The 20086-nt window shown below is 37.1% G+C and overlaps 2 protein-coding genes across 3 annotated transcripts in view; both read left to right on the top strand.

Moving 5' to 3' along the window:
• LOC147538028 (uncharacterized) overlaps positions 1-20086 on the top strand; it is a 199868-nt gene that overhangs the window by 21101 nt on the left and 158681 nt on the right. The window lies entirely within an intron of this gene.
• LOC147538034 (transcription initiation factor TFIID subunit 4b-like) lies at positions 1636-16492 on the top strand. Of its 2 annotated transcripts, none has more exons than XM_086640416.1 (16): positions 1636-2129; positions 2214-2319; positions 9291-9853; positions 9945-10040; positions 10141-10197; positions 10292-10746; positions 10846-11215; positions 13448-13560; positions 13689-13776; positions 13887-14022; positions 14140-14195; positions 14264-14320; positions 14394-14537; positions 14761-14826; positions 15060-15306; positions 15958-16492. In XM_086640416.1, exons 1-16 carry the CDS (start codon positions 2091-2093, stop codon positions 16131-16133), a joined length of 2769 nt encoding a protein of 922 aa, XP_086496542.1. In that variant the 5' UTR covers positions 1636-2090; the 3' UTR covers positions 16134-16492. The 2 variants fall into 2 exon arrangements, with proteins under 2 accessions (XP_086496542.1, XP_086496541.1); XM_086640415.1 differs by having other exon boundaries at positions 1660-2129; positions 13436-13560.

The raw sequence follows: 20086 nt of genomic DNA, 5'->3' as shown, positions 1-20086 counted from the left end.
GCGTGCTTTGATCCGTCGATGGATTCATTGAGCATGCTTATGGACATAACTGGATTGGAAGAATCTTATTCTTCTTGTCTAGTTATGGGAAACATGATTGTTTCCATCCTTCTCAGTTTTCTTGTTTGGAAAACTAATTTAGGTCTTCCGTTGACTCAAATTATCAAGCTACATGTCTTGATGAGATATGGATTCCATGATGATTTTGGCTCCTAGCCAAAATCTAGAGTCAGTTTTCGTCTCTGCGCAGGTCTTTTATCTCTTCAGAAAAAAAAACCTTTTTTTTCTGAGTCTTTGATATTACTTTTGACCTTAAGGGCTTTTGAACAACAATTTGGAGTACTCTCAGTTTTGTTGTTCTTGGTAGAATTTAATCGTCCTGTACAAGTTTCATGATTATTCTTCATGACTCTTCATTATTTTTCTCATGATCGAATCAATTCGACTTGTTCTTTTCTCCTACTTATTCTTATAATAATTAGTACTTTTCTTTTGGAGAAGCTAATTACTACAAGAATACTATCATGAGCAACAAACGTTTTGTTCTCTTGATTGGTTATGGAAGAAGCCAAAATTTCTTTCAAAGAAATTGCGTCAGATATTAGCTAGTTTTTGTAACGCTTTTACAAGTTTTAGCGTTTTAGACGGATGTTGGTAAATTTGTTGGAAGCTATGTTTAGACTTAGTGGATTTTGGTGGATAGAGTTTGATTCGTGTTCTTCATCTTTGTCCTTTTGGACATTCCAAATATGGATAAGTTAGAAGTACATCGACGATCAATCTCTTTTTCTGACTCAAGACTTTCTTTCTAGTCAGTTTGATTCATGTTTTGGTTATAGTGGACTTGTTGCCCTCATCCCTTTCCGATTGGGATGAACCGACCTAAAACAATTTTTAGACATCATCAAAACCGATGCTACACTCAAACTGTCGGAAATATGAAACTAATGTGTAACACAAGACATCGGTGGAGTCCGACCGATAGATAACAAGGAGCAACATTGAAGAGAATTTTGATAAGTTTTCTGTTCGTAAGATGAAACCGGTGTGGTACTCACACTGACATAAAGATGAAAGCGATGTGTAACATAAGGCATCAGTAGCGTTATGTCGACCTATAATGCAATCTGTTGGACTGATAAGTTACCTTTATGAAATTTTTTACTTTTCAAGAATAACACGACTTTCACTGAAAGAAAAATTTACAACAAAGATTCATGGAATCTTTCTATACCCTTCTAGTAGTGATTCTTCGGTGTTTATTGTTTTATTTGAATCAAAATAAGAAGGTGAAATTTCTCCCTTTTCCATGATTTTCACCATTAAAACACCAATAAAAAATTTCAAAAATTTGAATATAATCTTAGCAGAATATAATTGTTTGATTTCAAGATATTTTCACATTGACAAATATTGACTTAGTAGTTAGTTGAGTGAAATTTGACTTTGTCAAGGCAAATTGACTAGGTTTTTGAGAGGGAACGTGGTTAAAGGAAGAATTCCTAAGTTTTGGTAGAAGATTTTGAGTATTTTCTTAATCAACTTGCCCGATATTGACTTAATAGTGATTGGGAGTGAAATTTGACTGGTCAAGTAAAATTGACCAAATCAATCAGAATGCGAGTGTAAAATAGTAGTGTCTATAAAGTTACCCTTTTTGAGATGCTTTTGGACTAAACTCTTTGCTCAACAAAAAAGCCATGTGGGCTTAACCCAACGTTGAGGTCCTTATAGTAAGTAGTTCTTCATCAAACCATATCAAGGCCTTAAACTATAGGCAAATGTTAGCCTCTCTCTCTCTCTAAAGCTAAAGCCCCATTCTCTTGCCATGATCGACCCCTTTCCCGTGAATCAATGGCCTCTTCTCAAAGCACCTATGTTTCATTCTGTCTTTATCTGTCTATATTGAACTTATGGATCCAGTTTCCTTTTTCATCTTTTATCCTCGTTTATCAAGCTAATCAGAAATTATTCAATTTTCTTCAATTAAAAGGAAATAAACAATAATCTCTAAAGAAACCTCCTTTACTTTCAGCTTGAGTTTAAATCGCTTGATTCGCTAGTTTTTAAAAATCTCTGAAGTATAATAGATGGATCCTTCAATCATGAAGCTCCTCGATGATGATGAGGTTTTTGCTTTCTTAATTCTCTTTTATGTCAAAAGAAAGGATTTTGATGTTCAAATGAACTTACTTTCGTTTTTATTTTTACAGGATGAAACTCTACATTCAGGGGCAGATGTTGAGGCATTCACTGCTGCCCTAAATAGAGATATCAAAGGAGAACCATCTACTTCTCAATCCGTAGATTCCGCTAGCGGTAAGGTTTTTCACTTCCATAACTTTTTCGTATTTGTGATGCCATAAAGAATGACCTAATCACGGATAATTTTTAGATAGAAGACAAACTAAAGGGAAGTTTGTAACTCCCCAGATCCCGATTTTCTAGGTAGCCGCCTTGAGTCCAAGATTTAAGACCTTCAAACTGGATCTACGAGGGTACGCTAATAATACTTGAGAAACAAAAATGGCTGAGTCAAAACCTAGAAACGGATGAATTCCACCACCCTAAGGACTGGGTAGAGAAGCTCAATACCTTCACCAACAAGCATGATAAAACAATAGCTGATAACTTCCATTAACACGGCCATTGAAGTCAAAAAGTAATTATGGTTTATATCTACCCGCTTTCAGACACAAAACAGGTTCACATTAACTAATACAATACCAGACTGAACGAACACAATTTATATATCCCAGGCACCCAGTCATCCAATGCCACTGTAAGCAGTTAGGCTTCACCCAATCGTCTGAGTTGTTCAGTACAACGAAATCTACTAATGACTCGTCATGAGCCTTGTCAAGAGAGGTGCACAACTCAGCTAACAAATTCACATATTACGTAATAACACTGAATTCAATCAAATAAAATGCTCACTGCTCATGATGTTACATATTCAGTGTAAACTGGTTCAAATTTTTACCCAAGTCATTTAGGTGATAAGCCTTAAGTTTGTTGTTTAGAATTCAATGTAAGCAATACGGAATCGACCTTAACAGAATTTTAAAACAAAAGACAGTTATTTTTTAAAATACCATATTCACCTGCCTATTTCATACATATAAACCTTAGTCCGACTATATCGGTCCCAAACATATGCAGACCACAAGAGGTTAGTATTGTCACCGCCTATGGAACGAATAAATCACTGCAGTGTCTTCACAACAGTGTATGAAACCCATACTGACATAAACCAGGCATAAAATTTAGACAGCCTAAAAACTGCGGAATCTAGGTAAACACGAGTAGGAACACTAACAAGCCAAAGATTGAGAGGGGCTGCGGAGGAAATAGGAAGATGAAAGTCGACCTGCTACGCAACCAGAGCTCAATGATGCGTCTCATCATCTCCGAAACGGGTTTAGAGATTAGGTATTAAGTATCCAAAGTTCCAAACTAAGCCTCCATTTCCAAACTAAGCCTCAATATCTATCTCTAATATACTTTCACTTGCCACAATATCTATCTCTAGAACACAATATCTATCTCTCACTGTCTTGTTGGTTCTGTATCAGGCCAGCAGCAAGAACCCCTCCTTATTCCTCTTCCTGTCTATCTAGAACTGTTCCTCCGTTCATCTCTCACACAGCTTCCGCTTCTCTAATTTTATCCGTAAAACTCACGACTAGGTTTAGATTTTGTTGAACTAAAGAGATTTGTTGTCCTCATCTCCTACTTTCTATTCACGTGAGATACATACAAGTGCTAGAATCTCAAGCCTAAAAACATTAGGTTTAGATATTTCAATTCAGCTAAGTTGTATCTCAACTAATTACTATTTGGGTTTTATTATTTACATCCAAACTAGTCGGACAAAGTGGCGTGTTATAGAAGTATAAATTGGTGTTTGTAGCTTTTGTTCATCGAGCAATTGCGGAGTTTTCTAGGGCATAGTTGGATATCGTATAATGCATCATACAAAGTTACATTTTCTTAATTGTTCGGCAATTGCTCCGCTTGTGCTCATAGTTATTGGGGTTAACTGTGTCTTTACTCTCCGAAATTTGTAGAGAATTTCTTTATGGTCGAATGTAGAGGATTAAGTGGTAGCACTTAGAAGTGCTAAAAAAATCAAACACCCTCTAGGTCTTGGTTTTGTTTAAATATAGATTCACCCTATCTCTTTTCGTCCTTTCTGTTCATCTGAGATACTTAAAAGTAATAAAATTTCAAGTCTAAAAGGTATGGTTTATGTACTTCAATTCAGCTAAGTTGTGTCTCAACAACTTTTTTTTGAATCATTTGAATTAATATGAAAAAGAAAGGGGCTCCGAGGGGACACAAGGATGACCAGCTTATATTACATAATGCTGGCCTCCCAATTGAACACAAAATCAAAGAATGAAATTGACATAACAGATTTCATACTCCTACTCCAAAGGTAAAGCATGCCTTTAACCTCATCCTCCTTGATGGTGCAACCTAGATGCTTATCTTTGAAGATTTTGTTGTTCTTCTCTTTCCAAATGCACCACACTATTGCAGCCGGGAATCATGTTCCACACATGGTTTTTTTTTGAAGATTTGTTCCACACATGGTTATTTCTCATTTTCTTCCTGATGTGGTCCCATTGGTCCACGGCTTCCTGGATGTTTCTCGGCTGACACCATGAGATGTTTGCAGCCTTCAGGAAATGGTTCCAAATATTTGAAGCAATAGAGCATTGTAAGAAAATATGGTTTCTAGATCCTCCTCTGCTTTGCACATTACACAACGATTCACAATCTGGAAACTCTGCCTTTTTAAGTTCTCGATTCTTGGGAGCTTCTGTAAACAATATGCCCATATCGTGATACTTACTTTGATGGGGATGTTCTTGCTCCAGTACATCTTATATGTTTGCTCCTGAGCTCCTCCTCATTGCTAGCAAGCCTCTGGTATATGTTCTTCACTGAAATTTCTTTTGCTTCTCCTGATTTCCACACTCTACTATTCTGCTCAGTTGTATCTCAACAATCAGAACTTGGTTTTATTATTTACATCCAAGCTACTTGGACAAAAAGTGGGGTGCTACAGAAGTATAAATTGATTTTGTAACTTTTGTTCATCGAACGATTGCAGAATTGTCCAGCTCTTAGTTCGAAAATGTATAATGCATCATCAAAAGTTACAGTTTCTTGATTGTTTGGTAGTTTCATGTTTAATGGGGTTAATATTGGGTCCCTTGACTCTCCTAATTTGTATAAGACAATTCCTTTGTGGACGATTGTGAAGGATTTGTAGAAGAGGGGATTAATGACATGCCAGAAATCAATATTAAGCAAACAAACATAGGATTATCTGCAGTGGACGAATATGAGAGTTGTAACTTTTTCCAAGGATGAAAATATGCCCTCTAGTTGTAATGATTTCATTGCTAGTTCAAATAATATTTATGAAGAGGAAAAAAGTGATGAATATGTTAATGTGGACACATCAAATTGACTCTTACATTTGGTCAGATAATATTATAGAAGCAAGATTATATTTAAGATGATGTGCAAATTGCAATTAGTAAACACCGTGAGATTAAATGCAAAGCGAATGAAAAACAAAAACCAAAGCTTTTGTAAAAAAGGGTTTCCCTTGGTGGTGTTTTGCTAGTTTAATTAGTAATGGCAGGAGATTATACCAGCGAATGAATAACATGTACGTCAGATGATTAAACAAGGAATAAGATGGTAGACATGCACATTGATCCTCGAAGAAGAGATAAAAACACATTATGAGACCGCGAAACCATGTGGAGTAATCAAAGGATTTTTACCAAAAGACCGCTACATATAATTTATTATATATATGTATATCTATGTCATAAAACAGAAGGGAAGAACGTTGACTGGGACAAACATCATTTTTTAATAAATGATATTGTGTAGAAGCCCTTCCCGAAATTTAAAATATAGTCCTTAAAAATAAAATAACCTATTTAAAAAAAAATAACTACGTACTTTTTAGAAAAAAATAATTAATTTAAGAAAAATTGAAACAAAAGAAATTGTAAATGTTAAAAAAAGAAATTGAAAATCTCCCTCTGAATAAAATAACTAACTTAAGAAAAAACAAAACAAAAGAAAATAAACAATAAGTAGAATAACAAAGAAATTAGGGTATCCAAAATATAGCAATAATAAATATGGAAAGTCGAGTGACATGTTTAGGGAGAGTGTCTACAACAATACTATGGGGCGTCTATAGAAGTACTGGGTTAAAATTTTGCCACATTTGATTGATACAAATGTTCGTGCCCTAGGGCACGAGATATACCATAGTATATATATATATATACATATATATTGTATAAATTGATTTAGTAAACAGGGTAAAATAAATTGTACAGATTCTTAGGCTCGATAAAAGTGGAGCCTAAGGTAGCAAACCACTGCTACAAAAAACAAAAAAATTACATTGTATGTATGGACCTCCTAAGAATCAGAAAATCAGTAAAATATTAGTTTTAGCCCACATCTATTGCCTGCTGAAGCTAGGTCGTAATGCAGGAGCACATGGTCATTAGATTCCCAACTCTGTTTGCACAAGGCACAATATTTAGGTCCTATCTTAGCTTTTCTCCTAAGGGAGTCAGGTGTTGGTAATTTGTTTAGAGCAGCTGGCTGCCCAGATTGTGAAACAATATCTGGTTGGAACTTTTTCCTCCAAACGCCGCCGTGACTGTCACAGTTGCCTGAATACAAATTATAGCAATCCTTGACACTGGGGTGGTCTTCTTTGTTGTGCATCAAACCAAAGTTTCCCTTTCATCCGAGATGTTTATATATTCCAGGCACTGGAGAATGTTTTCACTTGGATATTCTGTTGACTTTGAGATAAAGGCAACAACTTTGCCTTCCTTAGCATTGGCAACTGACTCTTAATGGTACATCTACGAACCACTTTTCATGCCAAAAGGACATACCCTCTTATTGCCCACTCTTATTTAGTTCTTTTAGTACACGTTTTAGCAGATTTGCCTGATTAGAGACCCCCCTCCAAGCTGAGCAGTGTGATCTTAGAAGCCTTAGTTGATCTTAAATTAGTGGTTGCCCTGTACTTCTCAATCTCCATATCCACTTCATAACAACACCTGGTTATAGATTTTTCATCCCAAGTCCTCTATCAAGCATAGACTGACATACATGCCACCATAGTACCCAATGATACTTTTACACTTTTTAAAATCGTCTCAACCAACTTACTTGGAGAGCAAGCTGGTCAGATCAATTGAGTCCCCCCGAGTTGTGTCGGACCCTGCCTTGGGGTTTCGGCTATAAAGCAACTATAGCTCTCTCCGAACCTGAGCCGTTTGTGAGTGGTCCTTCCGAGCCCAAATATATAGGATGGGCCTTGATGTGATTGATGGCAATGGATGATGTAGTCATGTAGAGAATTGAATGTTTGAGGTCATGGTCCTTATTGTCACCGACCTGAAATTGAGTTAGAAGAATGAAGTTTCTTGCTGGGGCAACGTGAAATAGTTGCTTAATAGTCCTTATTTTCTTCCATTTACGCATGTATGTTTCGCTAAAAATGTCTTATTTTGTGCATTTCTCACTCTACAATTTGATCGAAAAAATAAGTTATTAAGAAGTTATGAAGGAAAATTCCTATAGGTCAAAATACAAGAAGTGATGATTAGGACAATTACAGGTCCTCAACAGGACAAGCTGTAGAAATAGAGTGCGTTCTTGAGGATTTCTAAACTAACTGCCTCCGTGTCATCATGAAGGTTCAAATAGTCTCCCAAGAGATGGATTTTGAACATCCTATGTAACACTCATTATATCACAGATTCAGTCTTCCATTGGAGATGCTCTAAATATAACCATTGCAAGATGATTTCAATGGCGACATGAAACTTGAGCTCGCATACATTCTTGTGTCAATGCACGTTAGTATTTGCATTGAAGGCATGAATTTTTTTTAAGTTTGAATTCATTAAGGAGAAAAGAATGTACAAAATAATTGGTGGATTAACATTATGAAGGCACTTCACAATATCCTCCCAATTAGAAATGAAATCAAAATACGACAGATTATAAGTGCACCAATATTTCTACTCCAGTGAAATAGGAGACCTAGAACATCTTCCACTTCTACCATAAGACTATGGGATGAATCATTGAAAATTCCTTTATTTCTAGCTTTCCAGATGGCCCAACAAATAGCAAAAGGAATTAAGATCCACAAATCTCTCTTAGTTCTCTTATGAGTTACTCTTTTCCATTGTTCTAGCAATTGAGACACTGATCTGGGTATTCACCATTTATAGCCAGCGATTGAATAAAGAAATTCCAGAGTTTCCATGTCTCCTTACAATGAATGAATAGGTGCTCTCTTTGATTTTCTTAAATTACTATAAAGAAGAAATACTGTAATATAAGAAATTCCAGAGTTTCCATGCCTCCTTACATGATTTTCTTATATTACTGTAAAGAAGAAATATAAGTTCCATGATTGTCTCCGATTCAACATCATTAAGGAGTTTCTATAAGTACGTCAGGCTCTCTTTGATTGGGTATATTATGTTGCTTCTTGATTCTTTATCAATAGACAATAGGCTTGGCCTTCTTAGGTGATATTTTCCAGACAATTATTGAAACCTGGTCAACTGGAGCAGCAAAAGACATTATCTCACATTTGACAGTCCGAAATTAAAGGACACAGACACACCTTATTCTTCTAAAGACTAACTTGCATTGGGAACATCTGGGCAAAGTAAGATAAGGCTATCTACGTTTCTATTCACATGCATTACAGCCTAGATACCTTACTTTGACGACCCATTTTGCTATATCTCTAGTTATACTTATTTATTAGGTATAACACGTGCCTACAGCGTATGCAATTCAGTTGAGCACGTTATGAGGTGAGAGTAGCTTTTTTATCAACTAAATACAGAAAGACATACTCAAATGCTTATTTAAGCAAATGAAATTAAGTAGAGAAGATGTTCATATTTGCATTAAAACTAATAGGGAACGCAAACAGTTAACCAACAAACTGTTATTAAGAGATAACCAAATGCAAAATCGATCCATTATTTTATTTCAGGTTTTACAGTAACAGTGAGATGGGGCTCATGCGGAGTCTGAAATCAGAGGAGATTGAGTAAAATTTTTGTACCCTAAGCAGAAAGTATTATAAACACCAAAAGAATATATAGAACCTAGAACTTATCTATATCTATCTGTCTGGCTTTTGTGTAGTATATGAACTAATTCCCTTCCATTTGCCTCACCTAAAAATGCAGGCATATTATCTCAGATAAACAAAGTTCCATTGTTGGCGCAGTGGCAAAATTCTATAATGGAAAAAAATACGACAAATCAAAATCTTCAAGATTCAAAGATTCTACAAGAGAAAGATCAGCACTCATCCGAAAAAGAACTGGTTCAGCATGGACCTGATGCTGACAGCCAACAACAACATCAAGGTAATAGCTTACTGGAACACAACCAATTACCTTTACAACAGAACCAGTCTCAGGATGATCAGCTACAATGCCAGGCAGAACAAAATGCAGCTCATTCCCAAAAAAATGCTGCCCAGATATCTGAACAGAATACTGCAAATAACCCCGAAGAGAGTAGAATGCACCTTCCCCATAACCAGCTTCCATATCAAAAATTGCCGAAGATGAGTAATCAACAAGTACCACCACATATACATGGACCAGTACTTGTTTCTGAACAAGCAAATAATTCGCTCATTCGGAACAAACAGGTCCCGTTTGTGATGATACTGCCAGCAATATTACCTCACCTTGAAAAAGATAAGGCCATGCAGCTGACAACTCTTTTTCATAAATTGAGGGTGGGTCTCTAAACATAGGTTCTTCTAGTACTGTTTGTATGAATTTGTGAACTAGTTCTTGTCCAAATTAATTAGTTACTTTTGTATATAGACTAATGAGATCGAGAAAGACGGGTTTATTAGGCTTATGAGGAACATTGTAGGGGACAGGATGCTTAAACTGGCAGTACAAACAATACAAGCACAGGCAAGTACACATTAGGTCAATTATAGATTTCGGGATAGAAGTATCCATTGTTTAAGATTACTAGTTTATCCTTCATGAAACTACTGCATGTTTATTCCAGGAAATGGCTAAAGAGCAGGCTGTCCGAAAGTCACAAACAGGGGCTAACCAATTTCAGGTACTACCTAACCTCGTGTAGCATCAGCAGTACTTTGAAATGTAATTGGGCTCCACTCTTCATAATCCTCCATTTGTTCGCTTAATTTCATCAGAAAGGCGACATAGCTTCTACAGGCCCCTCTCAAGTTACCAGTTCGACGGTTCACTTGCAGAATGATTTCGGCTTGCCGAAGACGGAAAACAATGCTAAGAATCCAATGGAGTCAGAGCATCATCAGTCAGAATCACAGGGGACGCATTTAAATCAAATGCCCTCTACCACTGTGAGCACAATCAACCAAGGAAGAGGTCTTTCAGCAATTCAAGTACGAGGAAACATGCAGCAGCAACAACATTTGCACCTTCCACAAAACTCTTTTCCAACGTATGGGGTCAGTAGTCAGCATCCCCGTCGTCCATATTCCATGTCACATGTCAGCCCTGGATTAACTTCTGTAAAACCTCAAGCCCAAGGTTCACAAATGATGCCAGTTCCGCTGCATCATGGAATGGGTTCCACTCAGCCTGGAGGGGCATCTCAACCTCTGAACATGACAAATACACCCAAGTATGACATTCAAATCTCTACTTCTACCACAGTCCTATTTTCTCAGTGAGTCAATATACTATTTCTTTCCCATGTTAAAAGAACCTCTATCTCTACCAGTGAACCAAAGAGATTCCATGGTGGATCCACTTCTCACCCGATAGGCCATTCAACGTTGCAACATGCAGGTCCATGGCAGTCCTCGATGAACAACGAGCAAAACAGTGGTTTGTTGTCATCAACGGCTAGTGTGAAACAGGAATTTGTCGATCAGATTCAAGAACAGCATCAGAAATCTCAATTTTCCGCCATAAGAGCAGCTTCCTTCGGTACAATGCAGCTTGACCAAGAAAACGCAGCTTCACCTGGGACTTTAAAAGATGGAACGACGGATAAGCAGTCTTCTAGAAATCCTTTTTCAACATCTACAACTTCAATGCCAGCAATTTCAGCATCAGTTCCCATGGCAACACAAATGGATCCTTCAATGGTAGTTTTCTTGTGATAATACTTTTATTTTAATTAAAGTACGTAACTGATATCTAGCTTTCTGAACCAAACAGCTGTTTAACTTTGAGAATACAAATACTACTACTACTACTACTACTACTACTACTACTAAATAATGATAGCCAACAACAATATATGACTAGTAGGATTAAGAACAAAAATACATTCGGGGCCTAAGAACCTTGAACCCGCAGCAAATACTTGCTATCCACAGGTTTGTCATAGACTGTAGTTGCTCGATTTGTCATATAAATTGAAACTCAGACGTTGGATGCTATTTTTGTCAGTTCACTGTATTAAAAATCTATCATAAGCATGAGGGGGCACAAAACCAAAAATGAAAAGAAAAACATGGAAAATAACTAGTCCAATATGATATCAACAAGATTTTATGAGGCCACGCAAGTGGGGGAAGACAATAGGAACCACAAACTCCTTAATAGTTTCGGATGCCCGATTAGAACCCTCCCAACATCATATCTGGGATTGCCGTTAGGACATAGATACAAAGCAAAAGCATGGTGGGATCCGGTTATTGAAAGAGTTAACAGGAAGCTAGCAATGTGGAAGGGTACGGTCCTATCCCGAGGGGGGAAGGTAACTCTTATTAAATCAGTCCTTCAAGCACTCCCGACGTACTATCTGTCACTTTTCTCTATTCCCTCGGGGGTATTAAAGGCCATAGATGCAAAGATGTGTAATTTCTTATGGAATGGCAAGTCGGACAGTAAGAGGATGCATTGGGCTGCTTGGAAATACGTCAATGCCAATAAAAGCAAAGGTGGACTGGGCATAAAGAAGCTGAAGATTATGAATCGAGCTCTGCTGTCGAAATGGATATGGAGGTTTGATCAAGAAGTAGGAAACCTCTGGAGTGAGGTGGTTGGTGATAAATATGGTAAAGCCCCGAAGCATAGGGCCCTCCGAGTCCGAAATTCCTCGTATGGATGTTGAGTGTGGAAAGGAATTCAAGGCCTTCTGAATAGATTCCGAAACCTACCTAGATGGGAATTAGGTAATGGTGATAAAATTCGATTTTGGTCCGATATCTGGGTGGGATCATCGAACCTTATGGAGCGATATCCTCTGGTTTATGGGATAGCTACAGATAAGAATGCGACAGTCGGGAAAATGTATAACCAGGAGAGGCAAATATGGGAGATCAATGTTAGGAGGGCTCTAAACGACTGGGAAGTTCACACCTACGTGGAATTGCTAGAGATCCTACAAGAGGTCAGGCTCGTTAGGGAGGCAGATAGAAGAGTTTGGAAGCACGATACTAAAGAACAGCTTTCAGTAAAGCAATGTTATGCATTGTTGGATGGAGGAGACCAAATCATAACTCCAACACTAGTAAAAGTACTAAGGAGGTTATCAGCCCTCCAAGAGTTGGATTTATGCTTTTGGCCACCTTCATTGACAGGGTCCCGACGGTGGATAATTTGAAACGGAGAGGCTTCCAGATCGTCAATCGATGTGTCCTCTACAAACAGGAGGAGGAATCAAGAGATCATATTTTCATCCATTGTAAGGGCGCTAACGGTATTTGGTCATACTTCTTATCTTCTATGAAGATACGGTGGTGTATGCCTTCCTCTGTGCCCCACCTTTTTGAGCAATGGGAATCCATCCCAAAGCCTAAGGCAAGAAAGGAAATCTGGAATGTTGTTCCAGCGGCGATAGTTTGGAGCATATGGAAGGATCGTAACAATAAAATTTTCAAGGATGCTAATGGTAACACGAGTTTAGACGTGGATGATGTAAAATCGCTTATTTTTATATGGGCGATGGGTTTCCCTAAGCCTCCCTCCCCTTTGTATAGTCTCTTTTCCCTTTCAATATTATTTCAAATTTTCAAAAAAAAAAAAAAAATATCAACCAGATTTTAGACTTTTTTGAGGTGTGATTTGATGCTAGAGAGATATGATCTAGTTAATCAAGTATTGAATGCATCATAAGTTAACAAAAGTCTGTAATATAGTTTTTGAACCATTACTCCGTGAATGTCTTAGTATTTCTTTATACATAGTCTAAAGTACTATATTTGCTCCATCAATGGTCATTGGCTTTTGACTAATTTTGTTGGAGCGAACTAGTGACAAACAAGCAACAGGAAATCACTTCTAGAATGTGTCTCATCTGTATGATTGTTTTTACTAACTGTCTAGTACTTTTTTATGGTCTTACTGTATAATGCTAGATCCACTTTCAGGTCCCGTCTACAAATACACTTGGAGCTGGAATTAACGTGAAGACACCGCCAAAGAAACCTTTAATAGGCCAAAAGAAGCCACTTGATGCACTTGGAAATCCTCTGGTGGCAACGTGAATGTTTCTTCCTTTAGCACCTACATGTGGATCATCTTTATAGCCCATGCCATTTTGATTGTAATCCACATCCTACATGTGATCTGAATGTAATTCGTGCTAAACTTTTTCATGTGTTGTCATAGTAAAAAGAAAAAGCTCTCTGGGGCCTTTCTGGATCAAAGTATCGACCAACTAAATGATGTTACTGCTGTCAGTGGAGTTAATGTCAGGGTATAGCTTCTTACTTAGTTGTTCTAGCTGAGGTCTACTTCCGTTGCAATTTTTGGCTAGCTAACAGCACTACATTCTTTTTAAGAAATTCCAATTCAATTTTACAACAGGAAGAGGAAGAGCAGCTACTATCTGGGCCCAAGGAGGACAGCCGAGCTTCAGAAGCAACTCGAAGGGTTGTCCAAGAAGAGGAAGATAGACTATTTTTGCAGAAAACCTCCCTTCAAAAGAAGTTGGCAAAGACCAGTTAGACACTTTTTTGCTCTTTTTAACCTTTAATCTTCCAGTGCCATTTCAGACTTGAAGTTCAAAAGAGATCAATTTTATGGCTAAATATCTTGCTCATTCTTGTGTTTGTGGCAGTGGCAAAATGTGGTATAAAGAACATTAGCAACGATGTGGAGCGTTGTCTATCATTGGTGAGTTAGCTTAATTTGGTTTTCTCATGCTGGTGTTTCAGATGTATTCTTATACAATTTAATTGTAGTGTGTGGAGGAGAGGTTGCACGCCTTCATAAGGAATCTAATAAGACTATCAAAACAGGTTAGTGCCTGCTTCTTCTTTCTAATGCTGGTCGTATCATAAACTTTTCTTTATTTGGCCGAATGTTGTGTAGAGGGTTGATATTGAAAGGCCCAAGCACCGAACTTTCACTACCTCAGATGTTGGACGCCAAATTTTATTAATGAACCGAAAGGCCAAGGACGAATGGGAGAAGAAGAAGGCTGAAGAAACCGAAAAGCTTCGGAAACTGAACGAAGTGAGTCTCACAAGATTTGATTTAGCATTATATTTTTGTTTTGCTATAATGAAGATTATGGTTGTTGCTTCCTTCGTATGTGCTCTTCACTTGTTAGCTGCCCTACGTAGACAACATATACCAAAAACCTGAAATTTTAAAAACATATTGGTATGGTAAAGTTGACACATTCGAATTTCGTTCAGGAAAGTGCATAACCTGGTTTTGATTTTTGTTAATGAAGGCTGATGGAGTCGCTGGTGCAGATGGTGAGAAGGACAAGGATGAAAATCGTTCAAAGGCACCAAAGGTATTACTTAGTTCATAGGAATGCATACTTTCTCCGAAATGGTGATCCATTATGGCTGAGCCTGAGCTGATTATCCTGCTTGGAAGTAAACGAGAAACCTTAGTGATTGAGGATTTTAAATCTAAATCTAGACTTAGCGTTAAATGGTCAGATGAATGCAACTGGTGAGGGAAGTTTTCGGCATTTTTGTTGAGATTACAACAAAAAGATCCAACTTTCTCCTATATGTATAGGCAAACAAAGAGGAGGACGATAAAATGCGGGCGACAGCTGCAAATGTTGCTGCTCGAGTTGCTGTTGGAGGAGACGATATGCTTTCGAAGTGGCAGCTTATGGCTGAGCAAGCCCGGCAAAAGCGTGAAGGAGGAGATATGGTATGTGCTTCTCAGGCTAGTAAAGATGTCACCCGTAAATCAACCTCTGGGCGAACCTCAAAAGATAATCAAGGAGGCGAAAATAGAGGCTTCATTGCAGCATCGGGTAATAATATTGATTTTTTACGTTAAAAGTTGTGTGAATTGTGACATGGACACCACTATATGGTTTTTGGTCATTAAACCAGTTCAAAATGTCTGACAATTGTCAAAATACAGAAGGTTCATTCACATAATCAGTATGTTAGTTAGTACATTCTTTATTTTGACTAACAATTTTTCATCTGGCCCACTGTTTGAAAAGACATTAACCTAGAGGTATATGGTTCCAGCACTGTTTGAGAATCAAGTTTCACATGATTCTCACTGTAAGTGACAATGAATGTCCAACCACAATATTTAAGTGTCTGAGACGGCAAAAATACGAAAGAGGAGTCCATATCACCAAGTTATAGACTAAAACTAAGCAATTCAACCAAACATCAGATTTTGTTTCTCTTCACAGAATGAAACTGTTGGTCATCTTTCCGTTGCATGCGTTCAAAGTAGAAGTATATATTAATTCCCACATAGGAAACAACCACCTAGCCATTTATGTCTATTGTATAGAAAAACTTAAAGCTTAGTTTGAAAGTATGTAATTCAGTTGATTCTTTCGTAATATTGAACTAATGTTTGATATATGGGTTATTAAAGATATCATACACCTTGTGTCTGCTGCCGCTAAAAAGTCCGAAGTCTCTCTTCTGTGACACAGGGGCTACCAAAAATTCGGGAAAGGAACCACTTACGCCACAAACGAAGATAGAGAGGAGTATCTCCATTAAGGACGTGGTTGCAGCTCTGGAAAGGGAGCAACAAATGTCAAAATCGCCGTTGATTTATCGTCTCTACGACAGAATGCAACTGCAAGCTGATGCTCCAGCAGAATGATCGGAAATGAGGTGAGAGTTGGTGAAGGATATCTGTAAATGCAAATTTGGCATTCAGAAACAAGTCTTATGGGTTAGGGTTAGGGCATTCATTCCTTCTCTTCCTGATTTTATGTGTAGAATATTGGTGAGGTCATTAATCTTGCTTTGGAATACTGATGGTGTTTTGGCATGTTGCAGTGATTCTTTTTCTTTTCCTTGCAGTTGTTTCCGAGTCAAAGGGCTCGAGACGGAGCCCGATTGGGCTGAGAGGAGCCCTGTACCATTAATAGAACTCGTAAAAGGTCTCTATAAGTGCAGTACTGAAATGTCCAAGTCCGGTAGTTCACTAAAAATCAATTTGAAACTATTTTTAGCTGCTGCTGGCGCTGTAGTTTTATCATGGGCACCAACCCAATTGATCTAAGAGAAAATGGTTGTTTAGGTCATAATATTATCTATAATGACTAAAAAAACAAGTAACTTTCTCTAATGACTAAAAGTTGTCAAAATATAATGAGTATTAATACATAAGGTTTAAAATAATATGTGAAATTATTAAGAAGGCCACTTTTTTATATTTTGGTTCCGAAAACACCCCTACCCTCAAAAGTTCATTTTCTCACTAAATGATTCCAGAAACTTTTAGGGTTTTTCCTTCTTCTACATCTTCTCTGATTCTTCTTCTTCGTCTCTTTAATTCTTCTTCTTTCTATTTCGTCACCTTTGATTCTTCTTCTTCGTTTATTCTTCTTCTTCCTCTTCGATTATATGAAGACGAACAAAGCAACCAGCAAACCTAAATTTCCTAGAGTGAAGTTTATATGAAGAAAAGTTTGTTTGAATATTTTCAGATCTGGGTTTGATTTGTACTTAGATGAGAATAATACCAGTTTGCGTACAAAAATATCAGTCTTTTGATTCCAATCTCTGAACAAAAAAACCAGTGACGGCTCTCACTTACGGTCTCTCTCTCTGCAAATATGTTGTGCAAGTGAGTTCTCATCTCTCTCTCTTTCCCTATCTCTAACTTTTAGGGTTTCTATTTTGTTCTTCTAAATGTATTGTAAATCTATTTACTCTTATCGACATCGAAGGAATTAGATGTATCTACTACATATTCACAATACTAATTGGTTTGATTTTTCAGGATTCAGTACCTTACTTTTTGTGTAAATATCAGAATTGTTGTTTGATTTGTTTTCCGTTTGAGTCATTGAGTGATCCACCAATGATAATTTTCTTACTTAATGATAATCGATCAGGATTCAGGAACTTTACTACAAATAAAATACAAAGGGCTTTTTTTGACCTAAAAATTTGTTTGTTTGTAGGAGTGGGAAATTGTTCCAATTTTAAGTTAGTAATAATGCATGTGAGAAATAGATAGACTAGTTCGTATTAGTTTACTAATTCATAACAAAAGGTTTACCCTTTATTGGAGAAGCCCTAATTTTGTTTTTTAATCGCTTTATGTATCGATAAAAATATCAGTTTGCGTATTTTGGATCCGAGCTCTTTATGCCGCTTTTCTTTAATGTGTTGTTACTGTAGTTCTCTCACTCCCATAAGCTATTATAACAAAGTTGAATTGCTAATTATGTCCGAAGTATTTTGTGGTGCAATTCCAGACGATGTTTAGATAGGCGTGTTTTTGAAGAGTGATGCCGTATTTTGTAAGACCCACTTTCATGCTTGTAGAATCCAGAACTTGTTTTGCTCTAAGTTGTTGATTTACTCATGGTTTATTTCTAAGAGGTTTATATCGATTTTCTTTTTATGACTAGTAATTTTCTGTATTTAGTTTCTTTACACTATTGATATATTAAGTTATTAACCAGCCTACAATACTTTTCCTGTTCTTTCTATTTTTCTTCTTGAAACTAATTCTGATCCCACTTGAGCTTCAACATGAAATATACAGACTAACATCAATAAATTTCCAAAATTAAAACTCACATTATTAGAGAGATTTAGTACTTAGCAGGTACCTCAATACTTCAAAGTGGTTTCTTTGTTGTTGGGTGATACTATTATTTGTTTCATTGTTGCTTTGATTATTTCTTCTACTACGTGGTCTGCGTTCACGTATAATAAATTATGGTAGTCGTGTTTGAGTTTATAATCTGAGCTTTTTGTAAACTGGATTTGCAATATTATAACTGCAAATTCAGTTTGGAGAAGAAATATTACAAACTCAGTTTGAATATATTATATATATAAAGCGATAGTAAGCTTTAAGGTAAAACACTCAAGTTTCTGACTATTACCTTTTCCGTTGGCTATGTGTTTCATGTCTTCTAGATTAGGATATGAGACATAATTTTTCTAATATTTGTGTTGTTTTTTTCTACTGGCTCTTCTAAAATGATCTAAGTAGGTTTGGGTTTTGATGTTTTTACTCTGTCATTAGAGAGAGAGGAAGGCATTAACCTTGTAACTGAGGCTACCTGCTCAGGTATATTCAATAATCTCGGAAGTGGTAGCAACGTTGATGTATGTGTAATAACCAAGGTACGTTTACTTTCGGGTTAATTTGACATAGACCCCCATTTATTTAGTGATATTAGGACTTCACCCCCAAAATCAAAAGTGTTCTGGCGTTAAACCCCAATTCGCCTTTTTCCGTCTTTTTCCCGTTAAGTGGTTCGTGTGTGAATCACACGCGTGATTCGTGACCAAACTGCCCCTCATACTATCCTCCATCTAATCTAATGGTGACCATTTCATCTCGTGATCAACGGCCCAGATATGATATTTCAAAATAGTTGTTGAAATATCATCCCCAAACACCCCCAAAAGCTCCAACGTTAAGAACCCTAAAGGCTTATAAAAAGCAAGAGCTTCAATCGATGGATGATGAGGTTTTGGGAGGGTTGAAACAAGGAAGTGAGTTCATTGTTGCCAAAACGATGGGAGGAGGAGGTAAGTCTAGTTCATCAACTGAGGTATACTCTATCTCTTATATTTTCGGTTGGGGGTCCTTCCCTAATTAACATATTTACAGTGGGGTGTTATCTCAATAAGTTATGAGCTATTTTCGTTTTCAGGAAGCCTTGTGTCAAATTTGTGAGATGAAGACTCATGTAGCTTTAAATTGTCCTTTTCTTTACTTGGCATGTACGAAGAGTAGATTAATTAAGGCACGAGCTATTTGGAACGAAATTGAAGCAATGAGTAGATTAATTAGGGCACGAATTTGATTCCTTGATGAAGTGGCGACACACCAAGCACAGAAACCAAGGTTGACGGGGAGATCGGCTGAAAGAACATCTCGAAGATCAAGAGGAAGATCTTTACTATTTAGCTTGAGCCATTGTCAGAGAGAGAAAGAAAGGATCTGAAAAATGAAGCTTTATTGGCTATGAAGAAATAAAAATAGATTCGTGAAGGAGTAGAATCATTTCACTGAAATTCAGAGCTGGTTTTTATCACAAGTTTTAGAGAGAGAAAGAGAGGGGACAAAGGGTTTTTGATTTTGTACCAAAAGTTAAACAAGACACCAACTACACCAACAACTAAGAACAACAACTTAACAACTGAACTCCTATCTCTTTACCTTCTCCGATCAAGAATGGTTTCTATGTGGGAAGGATTTAAAACCGTATTTCTCCTTTCAACGTTGACCATGGTGGTCGGTGGGGTGGAGAGATTGACGGATTTGTCACTGAAGATTTAGCAAGTTGGTGCTTTGTATTGAGTTATTCTTGTTGTGTTTTGAGGAGAAGATAAAGTTATTTATACGCTTTGTTTGTGGTGGGTGGATTTATAGAGAGAGAAAGGAAGATAAAAAGAAAGAAGAGATGAGTTTGTAGTTGTTGAGAAGTAAAAATGTAGCTGTTGAAAAGCAAAAATGTAGTAACTGTTACGATTTAGAAGAAGGGCATTTGTGTCAAAGTATACACGTGTACTTCGCACACTCGCCATTTAACGGATATTTGACAGAAATAAGGCAAATGGGGGTTAACGCCTAAA

The sequence above is a fragment of the Eschscholzia californica genome, unplaced genomic scaffold (assembly GCF_041429995.1).
Source record: "Eschscholzia californica isolate CP2 unplaced genomic scaffold, dmEscCali1.0.p SCAF_5, whole genome shotgun sequence".
Taxonomy (NCBI): domain Eukaryota; kingdom Viridiplantae; phylum Streptophyta; class Magnoliopsida; order Ranunculales; family Papaveraceae; genus Eschscholzia; species Eschscholzia californica.
The sequence above is the reverse complement of the archived record's forward strand: the minus strand, read 5'-3'. Positions and strand labels throughout refer to the sequence as shown.

Bases quoted from the DNA above. Each gene is read 5' to 3' on its own strand.
- LOC147538034 (XM_086640415.1), top strand. From the start codon at position 2,091: ATGGATCCTTCAATCATGAAGCTCCTCGATGATGATGAG. The intron at 10,041-10,140 runs GCAAGTACACAT...TGTTTATTCCAG, and splicing joins TACAAACAATACAAGCACAG to GAAATGGCTAAAGAGCAGGC. The intron at 13,777-13,886 runs GTATAGCTTCTT...ATTTTACAACAG, and splicing joins TCAGTGGAGTTAATGTCAGG to GAAGAGGAAGAGCAGCTACT.